General features: G+C 41.7%; 1 protein-coding gene across 1 annotated transcript in view; it reads left to right on the top strand.

The window, feature by feature from the left end:
• The window catches only part of LOC146860297 (uncharacterized), a 781,914-nt gene extending 760,843 nt beyond the window's left edge, over nucleotides 1-21,071 (top strand). The window contains exon 7 of the mRNA XM_085644159.1: nucleotides 20,836-21,071. Coding sequence (XP_085500285.1) covers nucleotides 20,836-20,931 — 96 coding nt within the window. The 3' untranslated portion in view covers nucleotides 20,932-21,071. The remainder of the gene's footprint in view (nucleotides 1-20,835) is intronic.
• The last annotated feature ends 804 nt before the right edge of the window (nucleotides 21,072-21,875 follow it).

Genomic DNA, 21,875 nt, shown 5'->3' with positions numbered 1-21,875 from the left:
TTGGCCCTTTGCATGTTAGCCTCAGTGGAGAATTCTCTTCCCTACTGCTCTTTAATTATTGCACATCCAAACTCCCTTACTCTCTACAAATTCATTACGAAGTGCTTATATGCTCTGCTATTCAATGGAAAAAAAAGTGGTGGAATATCCCAATCGTCCTCAATTTTCATATTGCTAAATGGTGTCGGGAGACTGATTTAACAGTTTAGCATTGAGGACACCATGATTAAAACCTGGTGAATTTTCATTGTCTTAGCTATAGAAACAAAAATTGAACAGAACAGGGAGTTATGGTATGAGCCCTAGTGATATTTAGACATTCAGCAAATGCTAGGATTTATTCGGCTCTGAATTTAGCTCCATTAAGTAAAACATCAAACACTGTACTGTATTATTTTAAAGGATGACATACCATGTAGTTCCAGGAGTATTTACATAGAAACGTCCCACTTTCCCATATCTCTCACAGATAATTTATAGCTGCATTTGAGCTGAATAGAAAATGCATCTTTTAGGCATCTGGCAGTAGCCCACCCACATTACAAGGGAAGAGCTTTTAACTTTATGTTAAAAGGAAGGAGTTGTCTCAGGCACCTATGCACTCTTCTATTAGGCACAGATGGGATCAATGCTAATGTTGACCTATCTCACTTCACATGCCTGGGCTGAGGCCTTTGTGGGTGCATATGTACAACTCCACTCTTCCTGAATTAATGTGGCCAACAATAGAAAATGCCCCCATGATTATTTCTTGAGAGATGAAAATATTTGTTCTATAGGTAGTGAGGACCTCTTGTTCCAGAATATTGCTCTGGGGTGTCTGCAGTGACCATTGAGTCTGACGGATAACTTGAAGCATATCAATTTCTCTGCTGCAAAATGTCGCAGTGCTTCTAAATCATTATTGGGATAAAATGTGACTTAAATATTCTAGAGCTGTTATACAGGTGTGCTTTCAGAGTAGAACCCTGTGGTATATCTCTTGCATTCAAGAGTTTCAACTGTTCGTGGTTATTAAAAGACTCAAATTTCGGGATCTTTTTATGGTGTTCGACCATTGCCTAAAATGTCTATAACCTCTATTGCTAATTGTTGGGAATTGAGTTATTGGTTGAGGGGTGTTGAAAACCCTTCTCAAGCTAAAACCACAATCTGTGTCATGGTGAACCACAAAAATCACTAAATGAACCTGTGTTAACCCCGAGGTAACATGGAAAAAAAGCAGTTGGGCTCAGGCAATGTGTAAAGTATTAATGTGTTATAAAGAACAAAAGGAACACACGGATGTCAAGGGAACAGGGGTGCATAGTAATATAAAGGCTCAGTGGTTCCTCATCAAAACATGCAGTAATAATACAATGGGAAAACAATTATGCCCATATATGTTGTTCAATAGACAGATTAAAATCTTTTTTATTAAACAATATCATTAAATAGGTGTGTGAAAACACAAATGACAAAAAGTTAAAGGAGACTCAAACACTAGTATGTGACAGGGAATAAAAAAATAGGTTAGTGACAATTCAGAACAGCACTTCTGCCCTTATGTATATTACTATAAACATTTCAGTGGGGTCAAGACTTTTCAGTCCTTACAAAATAATAAGATCATCATCAATGGTAAGAAGAAATACCTAAAAGAGGGGGAGTGAAAAGGGAGAGAAGAGCAGAAAAGGGAAAAAAGAAAACAGTTTTTGCCATCCGAAAGAAGATAGGTTGATAACTCATCCGTTCATACTGGAGTGGTGGATTCATTAGGTACCTAAGACTAGGCATACATGGGTCCCAAACATGTGCAGTTAAAAATTGCCAAAGATCCCGAGGGCGTCCAACCTAGAGTGATACTGTGAGAATAATTCCAGAACATAAGACCCTGTGTAGAAAGGCCATCAAGGGAGTGAAAGGCCCATGAGTGAAGAGACCTGGCTAGACAATTGGCCCTCTCGGAGGCTGTAAACCGGAGAGTAGAAGTAAAAAAAGGAGCAAATGTGCTTGCCACTAAATAAGGAAAAATAATAAAGAATTACCTAAATAGAACACTTCAACAGCTGCTAACATGGGATGGTTGAGTTATGGTCAGGGGGCTGTCAACTGTAAGCGCTCAGCTGAGTCGCTTTAAGGAGGATGACAAGGGAGGAAATTAGTGGAGATAAGCCCTAATGAGAATTGGAACAAAAGGCCTCAAGCCAGCCTAATTGAAAGCAACATACCAATAGTAAAGTGTCTGTCCACCGAGCTGACGGCTGCTGCAGGGAGACAGGCAGTTGCAGAGACAGAAGAGACTAATCAGGCCAGAGTACAATTAGGCTTGGCCTGGGCTCTGTAAAATAAGCAGTGTGATGCCCTGGCCATGTTTAGTGTGGTGAATTGGCTCTCAACTATAGGGGCGGGTCTTACCTCAGTGAAGCTGCTCATGAAGAAAGGTTGAAATAATTAGTACCGATAGAAGTAGGTAGCCCGTAAGCTGCTGTAGGGGAAGAAACAAAGTGGGAATATGAGCTAAAAGCATAACAAGAACCAGCATCACACAGCCCATGTAGGGAGGACGCTGGATAATCTTACTGAGTAGAAGCAGCAATCTTGTATGTGCCGGGCATAATAATGGTGCAGGCAGCTGCTCTAAGTGAAGCGACACATCTGCTGCACACGCCGGTCCTTATGAAGGAGCAATGCATGAGGGCTGTGAAAGAGAGGGGGTACTAAGCCAAATGTACCCTCAGGAATACGTAGATGAATAGTGGCCATGTTGGAATTAGGTAGCAGTCACCGTGAGTTAATAGGAAGAATAAAGGGGACCCAAGAGTAGCTGTCCCAGAATTATTATTTTTTTTTAATTTTGCAGAGAAATACCATGTACATATGGATGGCAGGGCTTCAGGTACTTATTCAAAGTAAAATATGCATAGAGTGCTCACAGTTAGGAATTTGTACAATAAAAATGACTTGCAGCAACAGTAAAGTATACCGCAACATCGATGCAGGAACAAATCATTTGCGCTCAACAAATTATCAGTTCATGTGCGGTAGACCTCCATAGTCCTATTGGATCTCTGACTTATATCCAGAGGGTTCATGAGTGGCCATATACATCATAATAGAGATGTCCAATCTTCTAGTTATCTAGACAACCTGCTGCCACCACTGGATTTCTTCAAGGGAGCATATATTCTATCTAACAGACTTATATAAAGGGGTGGCCCACACAAGCTGGTCAAAAGATTAATGAGAAGGGCCTAGTACTGTCCCAGGGAGGTATTACTTACCTTAAAGAAAAGAAATATAACAACAGGTTGGTGTGTGTCACAACTTTCTCCCCCATTTCTAAACAAGTAAAAAAGAGTATCCTGAGACATTGCAGCATATTAAATGCCAGTGACCTCACCCTAGAACGACCTATGTTTGTGTTCCATAAAAATAAAAGCATCATGGACCATCTAATGAGAACCAGCATGCCACACACTACTCAATGATCTATGGAGGCAGGACCCTTTGACATGCCACTGCAAATGTAGAAATTGTAGTGTGCGTGAATTCACTTTTGAGGCCAAAAAATGTATTTATAACAATGGGAGAGTTACCATACAACAGTATTCAAATTGTAATACACCTAACACAGTTTATGCCATCACCTTTCCATGTAATCTAATGTACCTAGGGCAAACAACAGAGAAGATTCAGGTGCAAATATGCCAGCAAAGAAGTAGTCTCTGGTGCAAAGTTGCAACCCCCCTTGGTCAAACATTTTGCTAAACTAGTACCTAACAAGAATGACCTACGTTGGCAAGTCATCACAGACATAATAAAGCCACTAGCCAAGGCAGAGACATCTCTAACATTTCAGCTAATATTCTCACATTGTTTCTTCCCCCATAGCGGCATACTGGCTGATTACTTCAACCTTGCTTTTCCTGTGAGCAGGTTCACTGAGTTAAGACCAGTCCCCTTATTGTTGAGCACCCATTCACCGCACTCAACATGGCATGACCTTCACACTCTGTTTTTATATTAGCCTCTTCTGTCCCTGCATCTGCCATGTTCTCTGTTGCAGCCATTGGCTCTGTGGACAGACAATTTACAGTTGGTACGTTGCTTTCACAATACAGTGTCTTGGGCCCTTTTATTCCAATTCTCATTGGGGCTTATCTCCCCTAATCTCCTTCCTTATCATACCCCTTTCAGTGACTTAGCTGAGCTCTTTTCGCTGACGGCCCCCTGACCAAACCTCAACCCTCCCATATAAGTGGCCTTCTAAGTGTGCTATTTAGGTATTTCTTTATTGTTTTTTTCTACTTAGTGGCAAGTGCCCTCTCCCCTCTATTCACTTCAACTCTCCTACGTACAGCCTCTAAAACAGCCAATTGTTTGGCCAGGTTTCTACATCTGTAGGCCTTTCACTTCATTGATGATCTACGGCCATTAGGTCTTATGTTCAGGTATTATTCTCACATTATCATCTTAGGTTTGACCCCCGTCGGGGTCTCTGGCAATTTTTAACGGCACATGCCTGGGACCCACGTATGCCAGGTTGTAGGTACCTACTGCATCCACCACTCCTGTACAGGCAGATGAGGTATCAACCTACCTTCTATTGGTTGGCAACTATTTTTTTCATTTGTTTCTCTTCTCTCCCTTTTCCTACCACTTTTTAGGTATTTCTTCTTACAATTGCGTACACAATTCTTGGGCATGTATTTCTAATGTTCTGATGATGATTCTATGATTTTGTAAGGATTGAAATATTGTCGACTCCTGCATCTTGACCCCACTGAAATGTTTATAGTAATGTACATAAGGGCAGAAGTGCTGTTCTGAATTGTAACTAACCTATTTTTCTAATTTCTGTCACCTACTAGTGTCTGGGACTCCTAATTAATTTAACTGTTTGTCGTTTGTGTTGTCACACAGCTATTTAATGATATTGTTTAATAAAAAATATTTTAATCTGTCTATTGGACAGCATATATGGGCATAATTTTTTTCACCTTTTATTATTACATGGTGTGATAAGAGACCCCTGTTCCTTTATTCTAATAAAGTATTTATGCAGCCAACAAACAGAAGTAAAGTAAAAAGCGCAACACAAAAATTACAAACTAATTTAGAAAAATAGAATACATTTTAATAAATAAAATTATAGCAGAAAAACAAAAATCGAATCAGTAGAACCAGAGTTATTCAATTTATTTTAGGTAAGTATAGTTCCTAAAAGCACAAAGCGCCACTTGATGTGATCTGGTAGTGCTAGATGAGGGTAAAGTCACATGTTCATACCTCCCTCAAAGGAGCGTGGGCCAGAAATAGGGACCGTGCTAGTCCCGCTAATAAAGTTACCTTCTCAAAGTGCGGTATGAAGAGTCCAAATAGCAGTGCAGGAGGGTGCAAAGAGGCATTGGAGTCTCGTAGATAGTTGTCCCTCTAGCATGAAGAGCAGGATGGGCATTGTGGATGGTCATCACTGTGGAGCAAAGGTCTTCTCAGGTGTCGCCGCTGGTCGTTTCTAGAGCTTCACATTGGCAGTCACCGCGGGATGTTGTTGCTGTAGCTTGGAGTGTAGATCTTGTGTTGCAGGTTGATGTAGCATGTGTTGGCGGTCATTGCAGTTGGCAATGTCTCAGAGCGAATGGGCCCGTTCATGGTCACGAAGAACCCAAAACCTCAGGATTTCTGCTTTGTGGTCAGAGAAGTGCACTCTAATGCCAGGCAAGGATTCAGACCATCTGCAGAGGGGCCACTTGGGGATCATGGACTCACTCTAGCAGAGACCAGCAGGGCTCAGTAGGTCCTGTTGCAGGTCCAGTTAGGTCCAGTTGCAGCAGGTCAGCTGGCCAGTCGCAGAGAGGCTTTTTTTGTCCCTGTAGCTTAGAACCGGAGGTTAGCCAACTGGGACTTGGAGTCATGAGGTTAGCCTGGAATGAAGGGAGCAGGTTTAGTCTTCCTTCACATAAAGCAGGGCAGGCCTCGAGCATCAGGGCAGCCCTCTGGAGAACACGACAGTCCTTAAAATCAGGCAGTCCTCTGGTAGTAGCAGGGCAGTTCTTTCGGAAAAAAGGAAGTCTCACTTCTGTTCTGCACGCCCCGGAATGTACTGAAGAGTTGGTCTGAGGGTCTAATGTTTATACCTGGTGCCTGCCTGTGAGGTTGAGGATTCACTAGTACCCTCACATCTTGTTCTTGAATGTCCTCCCATTCCCCTGGGAAGGCTACAAGTAGCCTGGGGTGACAAAAGGGTGGCATGAAGTCCTCTTGTGTGTGTGCTAGTGGCAGCCCCTTGAATTGTAAGTGGGGCAGGGAACAACTCTTACCCAACCATTCTGGCAGGATCCTGCCAACACCTATTCCTCTTTTGCTCAATGTCTAGCTGGAATACACAAAGGCCAACTTCCAAGCTATTCACAGTCATGTGACCCAGGAAACAGGTTGCAGGCACTAAATGGTTAGGAAAAGCAAATTGGCATTTTCAGAATTGTGACTTAAGATCCGACTTTACCATTAGGACAATTTTAAATTGCAAATCATTTGAGACCAAACATGGTATTTCTACCTGCTCCCAATCAAATGTTACACTGATTAAATATAATAGGGTAACCTAATGTTATCCTACGGGAGAGATAGGCTTTGAGGTAGGGAAAAACAAAGTTAGGAGTTTTTCACTGCCAGGGCATGCAAATGATAAAAGCACATGTCCTGCTTTTCCAATACATTGATGCCTGTCCTGTTGGCTGTTTACAACCTACTTTAGGGGTGCCTCATATACATTAAATAGGAAGATTTAGGACTGGTAAAACGTTTATTTTACTGAGTCAAATTGTCAGTTTAAAACTGCACACAGGCTGCTATGGCAGGCCTGAGATCTTTATAAAGGCAACTGCAGTGTGTGGCACAATCAGTGCTGCAGGCCCATCAGTAGAATTTAATGTTCAGGCCTTGGGTACATTTAGTACCACTTTGCTAGGGGCTTATACGTAAATTAAATATGCCCATTGGGTGTGAGCCAATGTTACCATGTTTAAAGGAAAGCACACAGGCACTTTAGCACTGGTTTGTAGTGGTAATGTGTGCAGAGTTCTAAAACCAGCAAAAACAAAGTCAGCAAAAACAGGAGGCTGCATGGGAAAACTTTTGGGGGTGACCCTGCAGAGAGTGCAAAGCCTAACATTGATGATATGTTTCTCCCCTATATGTGTCTAATAGTGCCATTATTCTATGAGACTTGCCTGCCTCACCCCCAAGAAATCAGGAAGACATTGTATAGGCACTTTTGGATGCTGATCTGCAGTATACTGGAGCTAATTGATCCAGTCTAGAACCATATGTGGAGTCTAATATTGATGCCACTATTGATACTACATTGGGGAGATTTTGACTGGAAGATGTTGAATCAGAGATCCACCAGTTTAACTTGTAGTCATTAACTTTTGTTGGATTAATTTGCATTTTCTTGTGATTCTTCACTTTTTGACTTTGCTCCTTTTGGGTCTCTCTTTCCTGGGATCTATTTTGAGGGTGTTGATGAATCTGGGGTAGCAGTTATCATTATCAGTGCTGTAGGAAAGTGGATTATTATGTGGGGTGGAATATTGCCCAACCAAAGGAACTTGACTCTAACTTGTCAGGGTGAACCTCAAACCCACTAATTTTACCCGAGCTCAATTAACGCACTGGGAGCTATGTAACAGAGCAGATTGGCTTACAATAGGGCAATGTGTAAGGTATTTATGCAGTACGAAAACAGTAATAAAGGTAAAGCACCAAAAAATAAAACTCTCAAACCAAATTAGAAACATAGAATTCATTTTGCTGAACAAAAATGCAACAATAAAATTGGGGAGCAAGAGCTATAAATGTTTTAAGTTTGAAGTAAAAATAGCACCAATAAGCACTAAGCGCCAATGATGTCTGCAGAAGTGGTAGACTAGTACGTAGGCATGATTACAGGTCAAACACGATGAATCGCGGATCAGATAAACCAAACCTGGTCAAAGATTTTATCATCTAACTTAGTCTTTTATATATATCTCAGAATCCACCAGTGGGGTAAGCCTGAAGCTGTATCAGAGGAAGGTGCATCAAAATTGGATACCTTTGCTGCAAGATCCCCTGTTTTTAGGGTTTCTGGGGCAGCTACTCTGGGTCCCCTTAAGGCTCTCAGGACCTCAATGACATCATGTGATGGCCAGGACTCATTTTGGAGGATACCAGCCAGGTCCAGTCCAGGCCCAGTTGATACTGGTCAAATAGACACTTCAAGAAAAAGGCCTTTTGCAGCTGGTTGCATACCTGTAGCCACACAGGTGGTCAGCCCACAGAACCATGGAGTCCCCTTCTTTGGCTTGGGTACAAGAGGGAGCAGGTCAAGTCTATCAGTGCTACTGTCAGCAGCAGGTCCAGTCCTTTTCTGCTCTTCCACAGGTCCAGAGCATGTTCTGAAAAGGCATCATTGGTATGCCACATTTATGACTGCACTAGAAAGTGGGTGAATCCCGAATGCTTCCTAACCAATTGGGAAAATTTAAATGCAGGCAATCCTTCCTTATTTTGTAGCTTATCCTGTTTGTCATTTTTGCAAACTATGCCAAATTACATTATTCTAATGGAAATCTAAGATGGTGTAGGCCTTCTGCCCTTGAATTGAGCTTTTCTGCCAATCAGGGGTGTGGTTAGGGAGCATGTCAACTCAAAACTGGTTCTGTGGGTAGCATCCTTCACACAGGGTTTGGGCCAGCCTGCCTGTTGTGGGACTAGATGTCAAAGGTTTTTCCTTTTTCAGGTATCCCCTTACACTAAACTATACATGGACAGGCTTTACCTCTGTTACTTTCAAGTTAATAAAGTTCCTTTCTTAGGTGATAGGGATCATACGTCCCCTACCGATCCATCCTGTCAAGAGGCCTAAGCCATTGTTCTGCTTAGGAAACAGTTTTTATGCCTTATTAAGTTCAAGCACTGGCTGGGCAGCTGGTGGTAGGCTAATGCAAACTTGCCCTCAAAAGCGTCAGAAAGGGAAAAGATAACTTTCTGATTTTACTTTTCCTAAATATTTATTAAAAACTTAACTTCACCAATGAACTGGACTTTTAATATGTTTCCTGTCAACCGTTACAGATAAATTTTCTAGGAACCAGCTTCAGCTCTGGCAGTGAAACTAGTCTTTGGATTATAGTCAATGGAGAAACATGACATCTTTAATTTTGCACATGTTCCACTTTTAAATAACAGGCACATTACCTTGTGGGCTACAAGGCGGACTTAAGGGATGACATTATTATTTAATAGCAGGGCTTCCCACCTGTCAAAAAGGTTTATTTGTAAAGGTTTGACAGAAAGCTATTAAGCTGTGCGGTCAGGCTATACATGGTAGGCCTGAAGCCATGATTTGTAGGCCAACCATGTGCATTTCACAGTAGGGTCTGCAGTCCACAGGTGGCATCTAACTTCCAGGCTCTGTGTGCATTTTCTATACCATTTACTATGGACTTAAAGGGACGTTAAATATGTTAACCTGAGAAAAGCTAATTGAACCACATTTAAAGGGAGAGCACAAGCACCTTACTTCTGTTCAGCAGGAGTAAAGTGCAGAGAGTACTAATGCCAGTAAAAATAGATGCTAGAAAAAAAGACAAAACATCTACGATAACTGTTCAGAAAAATCAGATTTGCTACAGTGCAGGCATATAAACTTAAGTGGAATTGTATTGCATGGTAGGCCCTTTAAGCTGATGACTCATGGAATTATGGTTATACAACATGCTTTTCAGAAAAATAGCAATGAAACAATACTATCTATGCAACTGTTTATTTTATAGAACACTGACCTAATGGTAACTCAGAGGAACAAACCCCTGCACCTGTATTTGAATTGCCCAGATAACCAAGGTTTTCTGAAAAAAGTTATTAAGATCAGCAATTAAAAGAATAATTTGATTTGCATAAAAGTGTGGGAATGTATTGTTTCCGTGCATAGCACGAATAATAGTTTCATATGACTGCTCTTCAAAATGAGTTTAAAATTCCAATGTCAGTGCAAATTACTTTGTCAATGCAAATTAAGAAATAGCAATGCGCAAAAATGCTTTCGATTAATAATCACAACTACAAATCGATAAGACTACATTGTTGTACCTTGAGATGTGCAAGAGAAAATGGGAGTAGACCACTCGGTCTTGTGATTGACAAAGCTATGCAACAAAGGTTTTGTTAATCGTGTTTTTCATTAGCAAATTATTAAATGGTTAACCGCTCTCAGACTAAGGACGTATTGGAGCCATCCAACCCAATAGCGCTTGGGTGCTGAGGATGGCATCTGCACATTTTCGCGATGGTGACAGGAAATCCTTCTGGTGTGAACACTAAAGGGACTCCTGTTTTTTTATTTCACTTTAGGCTGATGGGCTAGAACTTTTCCAGCAACCGCAGGCAGGCGTATTGTTTTTTTACATTTTGTAATGATGCTTGGCGTGCATGGTGTGCTGACGTCATTACAATTGAAAATGTAAGTGAAGTGAGCTGATTGCCTCATTTCACTTTCACTGCTTTTGTGCTCTGGAACCTATCTGTGGCCCCCGAGTTGAGTTTCAGATGGGTGGGGTATGATTGGAAAGGGGAGAACCTTCCCTTACCAATGGTACCCTTTTCCTAGTGGATCGCTTAAGGATCGCCATCGGAGAGTGATCCCCAAACAAGGGTACACCCACTGGACAACGGGGGCTATTTTTTAAAGGGGGGAGCAACAACCCAGCATTGGTCTAGTGCTTAATCCCAGGTCCAAAAGTATTTTTTCCCCCCAGATGCAGGAAAGCCCACTAGACACTAGGGATTTTTTTTAATGCCAAAATGGGTTGAAGCGGTGCTCTCAGGCTCAAAAGTAGCGATTCAGATGGGAGAGGTATGATTGGAAAGGGGAGAATCTGCCCTTTACAATGGTACTTTTTCCTAGTGGATCCCTGAATGAGGTTCACCGCAGGTGAGTGATTCCCAAGCAAGGATACACCCACTAGACACCAGGGACAGTTTACTAAACGAGGTATCGGCCACCTGACAATGGTCTAGTGGTTCCCCCAGGTTCAAATGAATTTCTGCCGCCCCCCCACCCCCCAGAGCAAATTGGAGGATGTTACCTGCAATCTGCCCGGGGAAGGGGGGGCAGAAAACCCAGTAGACACCAGGGATTTCTTTTTTTGTATGCCAAAGTAGGTGGAGCTGGCCCTCCTAGGTATTGGGCCTAAACCACAACCTGCCAAATAATCCCGAGCAGTCTTTCTGTGCCCCATCGGGGGCAGATAGGAGGTGTTTTCCTCCAACTTCTCCCCAGAACAGAAAGCCCACTAGGTCACCATAGAGTGTGTTTGGAGGAGTATCAGCCCCACTGGCAATGGGCTGATGCTCCTGCTCCCCCTCCTCAAAAGTCTTGCTGCCCCCAAGACAGATTAGAGGAAATTACTAGGCCTGGGCAGAGCTGGCGGAGTTTCACTGCACGGATTTCAGTGGAGTTACTTAAAAACTTCGCTGAATTCCCCAGAGTTCTGTGAGCTGGTGGAGTCCACTGTAATTTTGGCTAGAATCAATCTAGAGCTGTCAAAATGTTCCATACCAAGGCTGAGTAGAGAATAAAGCTCAATTTGTAATGTATTAAAGTATCTGCAGTCCAATAATGATAACTAGGAAAATAAAATGACTGGGGACGTGAAGGGTCATCAATCATCACTTGTGTGTGGCATGCGGTGATGTCGGTCGTCTGATCGGTGGTGGAAGCTAGGGAGGTCCCCATGAAAAAGCAAACATGCATTGCCGCTGGATGTTGTGGAACTGAACCTTGGTGCGCAGAGAACCTTGGCAGAGTACTGGGCAAGTAATCAGTAGCTAAAACCAGATCTGAAACCCCCTGGTCCTCCCGAGACTGAAGAAAAGTATGCGCCTACAGTATAGGCTATTGTACCCCCACAACCCTTCTGCAGCCTCTGAAAGGACTCATTCTGAGGACTCAAATTCAAATGGACATCCTGCTGCTTTCAAGTCAGAGCAGCTTAGAAACGACAACAGAAATTAACTTCCCGCGCAATGATTCTCAACTTCTAATCTTTGGTACCTTACTTCTGTTGTGTAAAAACATGTGGGCAGACATGTGGACAGTCTATTTTACAAAAAGAGTATAGCCCACAGGCACGTCTCTATGGCTGTCCATGCGTCCCAATGACATCCTATTGCATGAACATGCCTGTTTTGTTCTACTCGTAATTGTCACTCAAGTTGTCACATGTAAGGCACTCAAAAGCAACATGAAAATGTTCCAAATATGCAAAGGGGAAATTTGGATACAATTAAGATGGAGAGGTAAAAACGTAGCTACTCCTACTCAACCACTTTGTGCTTGTGTTACTGTAAAAAAAACGCAAGTGTGAATGTTAACAGCAACATGCCAATTATTTTTAAACACTTTGAAATTGTAATAGAAACAACCGTTTTGCTATTTTACAGGCTTCAAAACAATATAAGCATTATAAATAGATTATTAAAGGGTAAACTATGATTTCCATTACCACATCTGGTCGAGAATTGTGATTGACTGTGACATAAAGCCTAACGCTAAGATGACCACATAGGGAGTTTGGCCCTGCCTACATGCGCGGTCATGTTCCAGGTTTACGGCGCTCCAGCTGAGATCTGCCAGAGTTGCCGAAAGAGTGGTGGAGGTTGGTGTTTGCAAGAGCAGAGGCTCGCATGTAAAGGGGGTCGGGGCTCAGACGTGCTGCTCCGGGCAGGTGCAGGTTGAAGAGATGGTGACACACCTGAGAGGCACTGCAGTGACAAGGATGGATGATTACCTGGTGTCAGAGGATGGCATCTATGAGTGCCCAGGAGGGTGATGGAGAGACTCAGTCAGGGGAGGGGTTCGGAGATTGTTCAAGCTTGTCACATTCACCAAAAAGACACATACGAGGTAATTCATGGACTCTGTTAAGTTTGACGTGCTGGTTTGAAAAAATGCTTTAGTTGCCTTAGATGTGAGGGGAGTTTACCACCCACCCCAAATATTTACCACTAGACTTTCCCCGGGGGCTGGGGTGCAGAAAGCCCACTAGAAACCAGGGTCTGATATTTGTTTTGGGTGGGGGGGTCCACCCATGTATAGGGCCTAGGCCCAACCCCTTACATGACCACAGAAGACTTTATTCCTACCCAGGAGGGGGCCGATAGGAGGAATTTAAGACGAATCTGTCCCCCTGGGAGGTGAAAAAAAGCCTACTAGACACAAGGGAGTTTTTTTTTATTGCTACAAGGTGTGAGGGTCTATCCACCACTTCCAATATGATCCTTAACATGGGGGGCAGATCAGAGGTCTTTAAATCCAATCTATTCTCCTGAGGGGGCTGAGACCCTACTAGACACCAGAGAGATTTTCCTGTGCCATATAAAAAAGTGGTTGGAGGTTGTTCAACAACAGTCTGCCCCAGGGCCCAGCAAAACTGTTGTGCCCATTCTGTACCAGTGGCAAAGCTTGATGCATGGGTGAGCTGCCCCACCTCTATTTCATTTCTGAGAATATTTTTACCTTGGTGTCTAGTGGCCTTTCTGTCCACTGGAGGAAAACTTTGGGTGAACACCCTCAATCCACACCAGAGGGGCAGAAAGACTGGTGCATCTATTCTGGGATGAGAGTAAGGTGAGCCACCACATACAACCTTTTTTGGCCCACTCCGTAATAGGTGCATCCGTTTTTCTTCCCCCCCCGACCCCCGGTGTGGATTTAGGGCGGTTACCCAAAATAATCCACCGGTGGACAGAAAGGTCACTAGACACCAAGGAGCAACAATTCCCAAAAATGAAAAAGAGGTGGTGGTCCTGTGACTTAAACTTCCGGATACCATTGCGATTTACAAAATGCATTCAAGCCTACCAACCCCCACTTGTCCTGATAGAAATGTTACCCCACTTGTGTGGCTGGACCTATTGTCCCTGATTCCAAATGCCCCAAAATGCAATGTGGAAAAATCAGCAATAGGGGTAGCTCCAATTGTTGGACCTGGGCTCAGTAGCCACACAGGTAACCCTGCCGAACCCAGGCATTTCTGAAAACTAGACATTCAGGGGAGTAGTTTAGGGTGGTGTGCCTTGCATGGATCACACAACATTTTCTTACCCACAATGCAGTGCAAATCTTAAACTTTGACTAAAATTGCACATTTTCCTTGCATTTCTAGGAGATAAACTTCTGGAAATCTCAGGTATTCACAAAATTCCTTTCGCACCCAGAATTCCCCCACTTGCACCGAGATAAATGCTACCCCACTTGTGTGGCTGGGCCGTGTCCCCCCAAAAGGCACGATTCAAACCAGGGTCTATGAGAATTGTTCCGCTAGACTTTGATTGGCCTAGTTTCATGCGTGCCTGTCACAGGCACTATTCCCGTCGCAGGCACTATGCCCAGCCACACATATGGAGTAGCTATTTTATTGGGACAAGTGGTGGAATGCAAGGTGGTAGGAATCTTGTGGATTCCTGCTGATTCCAGAAGTTTACATGGAGGAGGTTTTCAAAAATTTAACAGGCTTGGTGTTGTTGAATCTTCTGTAATTTTTTACTGAGGAAGAGGTTAAGAGCATTTTGTATGGTTTTTGATATGCCTATGGAGTGTGGAATAGGAGGGTTAGGCATGGGGTTGATGCAGTGCTTGATTGTCTTGAAGTGTGCATCAAGGACAAGGGAGACCCTAATCACACGGAACCAGGGTAACTACTGTGTAACAGGGAACAGCGATTCCTGTGGACTATGCTTGTAATAGTATAGGAATAGTAACGCCCATAGCTTGTATTGATTCATTTCCTCACATTTTTAGATGGACTATTAACACATTTATTGTGTATGAATAATTGTATCGTACTCCGTACCCGTATACGATAGGACTGCCTGTCTACTCATCTCCTTCACATTGGGGTGAGTGTTTTAGGTTCTAACTTCACTTGGGAGACTGAGCACACTGCCTGTTTGATTTATTGATGGAAAGAGTAAAGGCTTAGTAAAAGTACCTCTGGAAACTCATGGTGTATATGATTTTGACTCTTTCTCTGACTTTCCATTCCCACGACTATATGCCATTGGGCGTTACTATTACTATACTATTACACACATAGTCCACAGGAACCGCAGTTCCCTGTTACATGATTGTCTTGAAGAGCATTTTACTAGGGTTGGTGGCTTCATTGATAGTGTTGATGTAGTACTTTACCTTGACTGATGGATGAGCTTTTCTGCTTGATTCATAGAGAGATTTCAGGATCATGAGGGTGTCAGGAATACTGTTTTCCTACTGTTTTCTTTTCTGTCTGTGGATAAAGCATTTATTGTCAGTGAAGTCTTTAGAGCACCATGGTAATGAATGATTTCACTTGAACATTTTTGTTTTATTTGGAGCATGGACGTTTTAGGGAAAAAATTGCTGAAGTTGTTTAAAAGTGTTCTGAAGGGTTGGTCTTCTATTTTGGATTGACAAGGGAAATAGGGAGGGGGAGGTGGTCAGTCCAAGGGGTATGGTGGTTGGCATTGGATTCTTTGCAGACGTTGAGAAGAGGTTGAGGAATTGAACAACACCATACAGCATAGAGTTACTGAATATATATGTGTAGGTCTATTGCATACAAATAGCATGAACTGTGGAGACAAGTGTGGTTGGTAATGCTGAAAGTTATAATGTGCCCTGTTTACAAATCACTAAAGGTTTGGGGTGCAAGTACGACTCTATGTTAAACAAGCTGAAGGGTGAGCGCTCCCAATGTAGGTCGCAGAGGCATGTTTCAAAGTAGGTTGTGTCTTAACGCCAAAGACTGTTCCAAAAAAACTGTGAGAAAGGCCAAACCTTCTTTTGATATTAGATTATTCACCAGTGAATATTTGAGTCTGTGCCCATGTTAAATTGTTGTGATAAAGTGCTGCAAACAAATTGAAAGTAACAGGGATGTTTACAAGGTGTGGATGTTTATATCCATAACTTTGCTGAAGATTTTGAGGCATTGCAGAATGTTGAATATTGTAGAATGTATGGGTGTCTAACTTAGAGGTGGCGTATTACATACTGGCGTTGTAAGCATGACTCTAAGGTTGTACTCTATCATGCACTTCTCAGAAATGTGTGTAAGATATTTCACCAAACTCTGAATGATTGTTCATAGGGACTGACAAAATACATAATTTCAGTGGCAACGCATACCTGTCAACGGCTTTACTTGAAATTGTGGGTCACGTGAAGTCCTTAAGAGGGTTTCTCCTTCAAGATTAGTAAAGAATTGACCACTTGTGTAGCATTTTGAATTACTCCAAGTCCACAAAACCTTTAGGATCCTGTAACAATGATGGGATGATGTCATCAGTAATGGCCTCAATTATGTAATTTTAAATATGATCAATGATGTCATTTAACATTTCACAAGTGATTTAATGTGCAAGATAATAAGGTGGGTGTGAGAAAGTGGATTATATATTGAAGTGGAAGGTTGTCCTCTTCAAGTAATAACAGCACTGTTCCTGACCATGTCCAGTTAGGACTCAATAATTTGAACCTGAGCTCAAACATTAGTAGCTGTAGCACAGAGAAGACTGGCCTAACATAGGAGAAATATGTAAAGCAGGTATGAGTATGAAAACAATTAAAAAAGTAGAAAGCACAATAAAAATTCCACTCCGATTTATAACAAATAAACAAAAAAATGTGATGAGCATATACACACTAAAGTGACAAATCAAAAATTTGATGTTAGGAAATTTGGAGATCCTGGAGTCCACGTCTCTATCCCGTGTTCAAGTGAGAACAGGTCTAATCCATGAGATTTGCCTCCACAGGTTACAGCTGATGCAGAGCTTCTTCTGTCTTCCTCAGTCTGGAGGTGTTCTGAGTAAAGTTACCAGGGTTGCTACTTGAGTTTTGTGCCTATCGCTAGCTTGAATTTGACGCTGCAGTGTCATAGGAGACCCACTGTAATTGGGCCTGCCTAGTTGGGGGGACAAAGAAAAGGGTCAGGCCCAGGTGTTAGCTACATCTGCTTGTGACAGAGTACGCTTCTTTGAAGTTAATCAAGTTCCTTGACCAAGCCAACAGGCAATCGTTTCAAGAGCACACAATACCTACCCACCAAAGTCCTTTGTTACAGCTCTGTGAGGAAGTTCACACCTCATCAAGGGTGCCAATTACTGGCTGGCAGAAGGGTGAGAGCAAACTGTAAACTAGCATGCAGGAAGTAAAGTCAGAGAAAAAAGCAACTTTCTGTATGTTACTTCTTCATCGTTAAAGAAAAATCCATTTTTAATAGGTATTAAAAATATGTATATAATTTGTTTTTAGCTAATCCCATTTCTGAGATACAGATTTAATTTTTAATATTATATCCCAATGTTTTCCTATGGAACAGGCAGCCTTGCACACTGAAAATAGATTTTGGGGCCTTTCCACCATAAAGGCATGTTCCACATTAAACATTTACATGTGTTTACTTAATTACCGTGCACCCTGCCTTATAGGCAGTAATGGCTATTTAAGTGTGACTTATTAATATTAAAAAGTAAGGATGAGGCCTAACAAAAGGGGTGATTCTGAGAAGTCAAATTTGCAGTTTTTAGTCTGCAAAGCGAGGCTACAGAGCGAAGGCCTGCAGTTATATTTATATTGTCACTGTAGCTGCACGATAGGCAGTGGCGGCTGGCAGCACTAGAGAGTGGTGAGATGGGCAAATGGGTGGTGGGTGTGTAACTGCATTAAATAAACTTAGACTACATAAAGATTAAAGATATATTTAAATATATACTTGTTAAATAAAGGAAAGAGATAAACACTTACCTTTCTGCACAAATGTTCTCCTCGCTCTGGTTTTCTTCTTCTTGGCTCTGCCTCCAGCTTGGGACCCTCAACGTCTCCCCTAGACAATCCTGGTGCTGCTCTCATGCTGGTAACCATGAGCATGGGAGCAGCACAAGAATTGGAGGGAGCGGCCTCTCCCAGCACTCTCAAGAGCACTGGAGTCCTGTGCTTTCTCCAACCAAGCTGTCTAAGACAGCTAAGTTAGGGAAGTTTAAAATGTGCATTTCAGCCTGGCCGTCGCAAGACAGATGGCCAAACAGTCAGAGATATTCCACCTTGAGGAAATGACTGCCATTGCCCACAAAAGGGAAACTATGGTTCACTGTAGATCTCTTGCCTTGCCTGGTACAACTGGACATATGAAAAATAGGATCAGATAATTCCTGAATCCTCACAAATGAATGAACTTCTAGTATGTGATTAATATCATTGCGACTGGTTAGCAATTTCTTCACAGTGGCGGTGGGTTTCTTCTGCACCTCTGAGGAGAGAAACGTCACCAAACTTCATAATCGGATTTCTATATAGGATCGCATCCTGTAACTCCACTCACTGTTGCTGAAGATTTCTTAGTCCACTTTCAATGATTCAAAAGTGAAATTGAGAAGGTTTTTTTCGCAAAAACGTTTTCAAAAGAATTCGGATACTGAATAGCTGTCAAACCCAACACGCTTGTGTAAAGGAAAACATTGGTGTTACCGGTAGCTCACTTATAGTAATTTTTCTATGCCTTTTAAGAAAACATTAATGGACATATTGTTACACATTAGGGGTTGAATGGAACCCTAAAAATCATCCCTGCCTTCCAGTGTTTACCTGTTGCTTTAATAACGGTACAAAAGTATAATTAAGCATTGCAGAATTCTAATTTCTACCTGTGAGAACAATTCTCTACAAGGCTGAATGGCTACCTACGGGCAGAGTTACAACCTGTTTACCTTCTTCGGTTATCTAATGAGCAGGCGATAGTTCAGAAGTTAGAACTTTGTGCTTGTTACTTGGGGACTCCTCGATAGTCCATCTGTGTTTGTATGGTAATACTGGCCGAGTTCCCACAATAATATTTTTTTGCACCATCTGTTCCGCACTAAATCAGGTTTAATAAGATTTTAAACTGTTTGTGGCTGCCAAAAAGATGGTTTTATTTGCAGTTTGGCACATAGTGGTGCACATTCTTGTAATTAGAAGCAAGCATCGTGCGATGGCCAGCTACATTATTTAGATGGATGTTTCGGGCCTGGCCTCTTAGACCGAAGAAGTATATAATTACTGTAGACTGTGCCTGGCTGGATGTAGTAAGTACTCATGGGGCACGTTGCCCACTTAAACATTGGTTAATCTTTTGTGATTAAGACTGCCTTCCAAATGCTCCTCCGTGTGCTGCGGCTGCGTGATCTACCTGCAGGGAATAATAAAACAGGAATGCAGATGTCCGTAAAAATACATTTAAAACAACTGTAAAATAACGCCCTCTTTCGTGAAGAACCGTGCCACGTCTGAAATCAGTTTTTTTCCTCCACATTTCAAAGGATTTTCTGTAACATTATTTTATCTTGGCTTTTCCTTAAGGCAATCACTATTGGATTGCTTGATCTAAGTTATTAACCTTACCTTTTCAAAAGGAAGTGTTTGTGCTTCGTCACAAAACTCTGTGGTTGCAGCCCTATACAAGGGTATGTTACAAAGGTGTCCCACTTTTCGTACTTCCATGATGTGCGATGAGCGTGCAGCATTGACACCCCAGCACTGATTTACTTTTAAGCATGGTAAACCAAGCACTGGCCTGTAATGGAATATTGGCTAAGCTGCAAGGAATGGAAGCGTTCTCACGAGCCATATACGGTGACAAGGGTATTATTACACGAATTAAGAGGTTTCATGAGATAAAAACCCAATGGCATTTAATGCAGTGAAAAAGCAATTAATGTGAAAAAATAGCCACTATACCTTCTAAACGTCATTGAAAAAAGGAGCATAAAGCCATTACTGTTGCTCTGACATGAGCGTGTGTTCACCTCTTTCACTGAGCACGTTATTGCTTGATTATTTACGATGTATACGTCATGGATTATCCTTTATAAATAAGCTGCGGTATGGTAGTTTACACAGTTTCTTTGTTGTCTTTTGTTCACATGAATTGCTTTTTGACAGCATTAAGTGCTAAGGCTCTTTAAATTGATGCAATAATACTGTTATACACTTAAATATCTCGTGTGAACAATGTTATTTATTGGTTTATGCATTGGCATCCATGGCTTGATTTGAAACAAAGTCATGGTGATGGACACAAACCGTAGTTGAAACCAGGCCATGTGCCACAGTCGGAGAGACCATTGGACGCCTAAACTCTTCAATGATGACTTAAGTGTCTGTGTAACCTCAGTTGCATTTCACAGAACATTGTTGGGATATCTCTTTGCACTTGTGCATACTTCATTATTTGGCTTAAAAACAAAAAAATAAGTTGTCTCCCTTAAGGCCTTAATTAACAAGAGCAGTCCATCAATAAACAATGTGTCACCCATGAGAGACTATCACATTTAATGTTAATGACTTTGTGTGGTTTTCTACCTAAATCTATGTTACTAAAGCTTTGGCTAATTCAAATGCAAGAAACAGAGACATTATAAAAGATGTTTGGTTTATTTGAGATTATCAGCACTGTTGTAGCGGTTGAAACGCACTCACGTGTATTTTGTTGTTTGCAGTGCTTCATAATTATTAAGATGCATTTATTCACGTTATAGTAATATTAAATTGTAGTGTGCACATTCAAGTAGTATTTTACATGTTTTAGAGACACTTATAATTCCTGTATGTGTAATGTGCAAGATGAAATTATACTTGTGCAGTGTATACTGTGTTTAGTTTAAGTAGCCTGAATTGTAGGCCCAAACTGTAAGTTGTTTTGAGTTTCGTTTCTCCTTGGTTGCTCAAGAAATAATTAAATGAATCCTTGTTGTGCTCGAAGACAGTGTGTTCTCTTCCTACTACAGGTGCAGGAATTCGGCCTCGTTATTCTTAGATTTAAGGAGATACCCGGAATGTCTTCAAAGACAAGCGAGGACTCCTTTCGTGCCTGGCCTATCTGAAACCCAAGGCCACTGGAAGACGAAGAAAAATTCATTAAAACTCCTGTGGAAAGCTACTGAAAACGCTGCAATTGAAAAAGTTCACCATGTGCCGTATTGTGGGTTGAACATTGTCTTTTTGTATGATGCGCAGGGACAGATTCTAGAGTCTTCTGCTTATTTTTGGAGGAGAAGGAGCATCTTAGAGCGAGCTCCCTAGCTTTAAGCTATCAGACCCATTTGACATGAGTTCTTCTTAGGACGTCAACACGTGCTGACACCTTTGGAGTATGACAAAAGAGAGATTGGTAGGACCCTCATTTAGAGCAGTGTAGGGAAAGAAAATTTTGTTTTTGTTTTCCTCCCAGATGAAACGAGAATTGGATTCAGCTTCTATTCTGTGCTGTATTCTGATTTTGGAGTTCATCACTTTATGCCTTTTATGCCGAATGAATTATATCCGTAAACTCGGCTCTGTATTGATTTTCATATATCTATATACTCTGATACTGAGGTGTGTTTATATTCAATTATTTTTGGCCTTATAATAAACCCACAGAATTGAAATTAGGAGTCTGTGGTCCTTTAGAGTATGACTAAATTGAAAGTATAACCTTGAATTGTTTTACTCTCCTCCACTACTTTTAGCAAGCAAATAAAAGACCGTCAGTCTTAACTTTAGTAGAGAAACCAGGGAATATAATTTGGCGTAATCAGCACATTGTTGCTAATGACACAATAACACCACCACCGGTGTACATTGGCCAGGTATTTCCATAGATTGGAGATGTTAGATTTCCTATACGAACTTCAGTCCAACTAATGTGAAAATAGCATAGATTTGGGTGGGCATGTTTCCTATTCTATCCCTATCCCTATAAACATTGAAGAAAATGCATAATGTTGGGGGAAGGAGTCAGCTAAATAATTTTAACATCAGTACTACAAACATTGTGGAAAATGCA

This window comes from Triturus cristatus, chromosome 3_1, assembly GCF_964204655.1.
Source record: "Triturus cristatus chromosome 3_1, aTriCri1.1, whole genome shotgun sequence".
Classification (NCBI taxonomy): domain Eukaryota; kingdom Metazoa; phylum Chordata; class Amphibia; order Caudata; family Salamandridae; genus Triturus; species Triturus cristatus.
The sequence above is the reverse complement of the archived record's forward strand: the minus strand, read 5'-3'. Positions and strand labels throughout refer to the sequence as shown.